The sequence below is a fragment of the Hylaeus volcanicus genome, unplaced genomic scaffold, assembly GCF_026283585.1.
Source record: "Hylaeus volcanicus isolate JK05 unplaced genomic scaffold, UHH_iyHylVolc1.0_haploid 11235, whole genome shotgun sequence".
NCBI classification, from domain to species: Eukaryota; Metazoa; Arthropoda; class Insecta; order Hymenoptera; family Colletidae; genus Hylaeus; species Hylaeus volcanicus.
The window spans coordinates 1-1,794 of record NW_026532506.1 but is presented as its reverse complement, the minus strand read 5'-3'; the positions used below and the strand labels follow the sequence as shown (position 1 = coordinate 1,794).

At 37.6% G+C, this 1,794-nt stretch overlaps 1 protein-coding gene across 1 annotated transcript; it reads left to right on the top strand.

Moving 5' to 3' along the window:
- Positions 1 to 16: 16 nt before the first annotated feature.
- LOC128882368 (uncharacterized) lies at positions 17 to 1,771 on the top strand. The gene has a single exon (XM_054133960.1). It carries the CDS (start codon positions 199 to 201, stop codon positions 1,330 to 1,332), a length of 1,134 nt encoding a protein of 377 aa, XP_053989935.1. The 5' UTR covers positions 17 to 198; the 3' UTR covers positions 1,333 to 1,771.
- Positions 1,772 to 1,794: the final 23 nt, after the last annotated feature.

The window sequence follows — 1,794 nt, the reverse complement described above, 5'->3', positions numbered from 1 at the left end:
TTTATCGGGACAATTAGCAACGCTCTTTTTGGAACACTTACGGAAGACGATGCAAAATATTACAATCAGGAAATAGATAAAATTTATAAGCATCAAACGCATTAATCACAATTATTGGGTAATCAGACACACATAATTAGATCAGAATTTCAAGACATTCATCAAGATTCACTAACTCTCAGGAATTCATCCTTGAGAATGAGCAATAGAATAAAAGAAATAGCCACAGGATTACGGAAACTCAACGAAGTCGAAGGAGAAATGGAAATAGAGAGGGCCGCAACATTTTGGACAAATCAATTAGCAAGACACGAAGATGAATATCTTCACGCTTTACAAATACTGACGGACGCAATAATGTTTGCGTCCCAGATAAATCAGTCAACACCATACGAATTCCCTCTATCTTTAACGGAACTACATTCAGAGGAATTTTATAAAATAATTACAATCAACACCGTCTATTCGAATGGAAGAATAGTAATATCAGTGGAAATTCCTCTGCTGGACAAAACACCTTTTAACCTTTATCATTTACACCCATGTCCTTCCTTTCTACCTATATCCCACAATGTCTCTACTGCCATGGTCGTAGTCCCACAAACACCATTCCTGGCAATTAATAGGATCCACCAGGAATACTTCCTGCCCACGGAAAATTTTATGCAAGGATGCAAGACTCATCCCGATAAATATGTTTGCCAACTCACATTATCATTATACAATCTAGAAGAAGCACCGATTTGCGAAACTAATATCTTAACACAAACACAAACCATAGAATGGAAAAAATGTAACGTTAGATCCTTAAAATCAACTCGTACGATCACTAACCACCTTTCAACTCCAAACATGTGGTTGTATTCTGTCAGGGAGACAACGCCAGTGAAAATCAAATGCAATCATCGCGCAGCAGGGTATGAACTAATACTGGGCTCCGGAATTTTGCGACTGAAAAAGAACTGCCAGGCACAAATCGACAACTTAAGACTTATCGCATCAGAAACAACAACACTTCGAATGAATTCAACGTTTAAGCCACTTTTAACATTAAACATAACACAATTGATACCACAAATAACACCCCATCACGTAAAAATAATATCCGACTACCAACTACACAACATACCAATAGGAATGTTACATGACAAAGCAAACGAAAAATCAATAGCGCTAACAGAAATAGAATGCCAGGCCCAGGATCTGGCAACGCATCACTGTACTCAACGGTTAACAACACATATGATTTATGGGGGCGCTACAGTAGGGGTGCTAATCTTTGTAATTGGAATATTATGGATTACTAAAAGAAATTGCAAACATATCTGCTAAAGGAGATCCAAACCTAATAGAAAACAAAAAGAAGAAATAGAAATGAGAACAAAAGAACAAACACGAGCAGGAAACATCGGAACACTGGGTATAAGGCCAATAATCTCACCTCCAATATGCATTACCGAAATTCCAAGCATATGCCCGGCAATAGCGGAAGAGTTACCAAAACCAGCCACGCAAACACATTTTTTCTAAAGCAACAGGTAAAGTAAATCAGATCGGAAACCACACATTCTACCCCACTTATGCCCAAATCAATCACTATATAAACTCCTGCATTATCGCTCAAAAGTCATTAACAGTCAAACCATTTAAAGAGAAAGTACCCGCACAAAGCACCTAAAGGAAAAATGGGATATATCAGACCAAAAAGCGGTATGTATTTTGAAATCATAGACATCGAGAGCAACTCTCCCCGAGTTACAATCCGCAATTAGCAAAGTTTTAATTTTTTTTTTC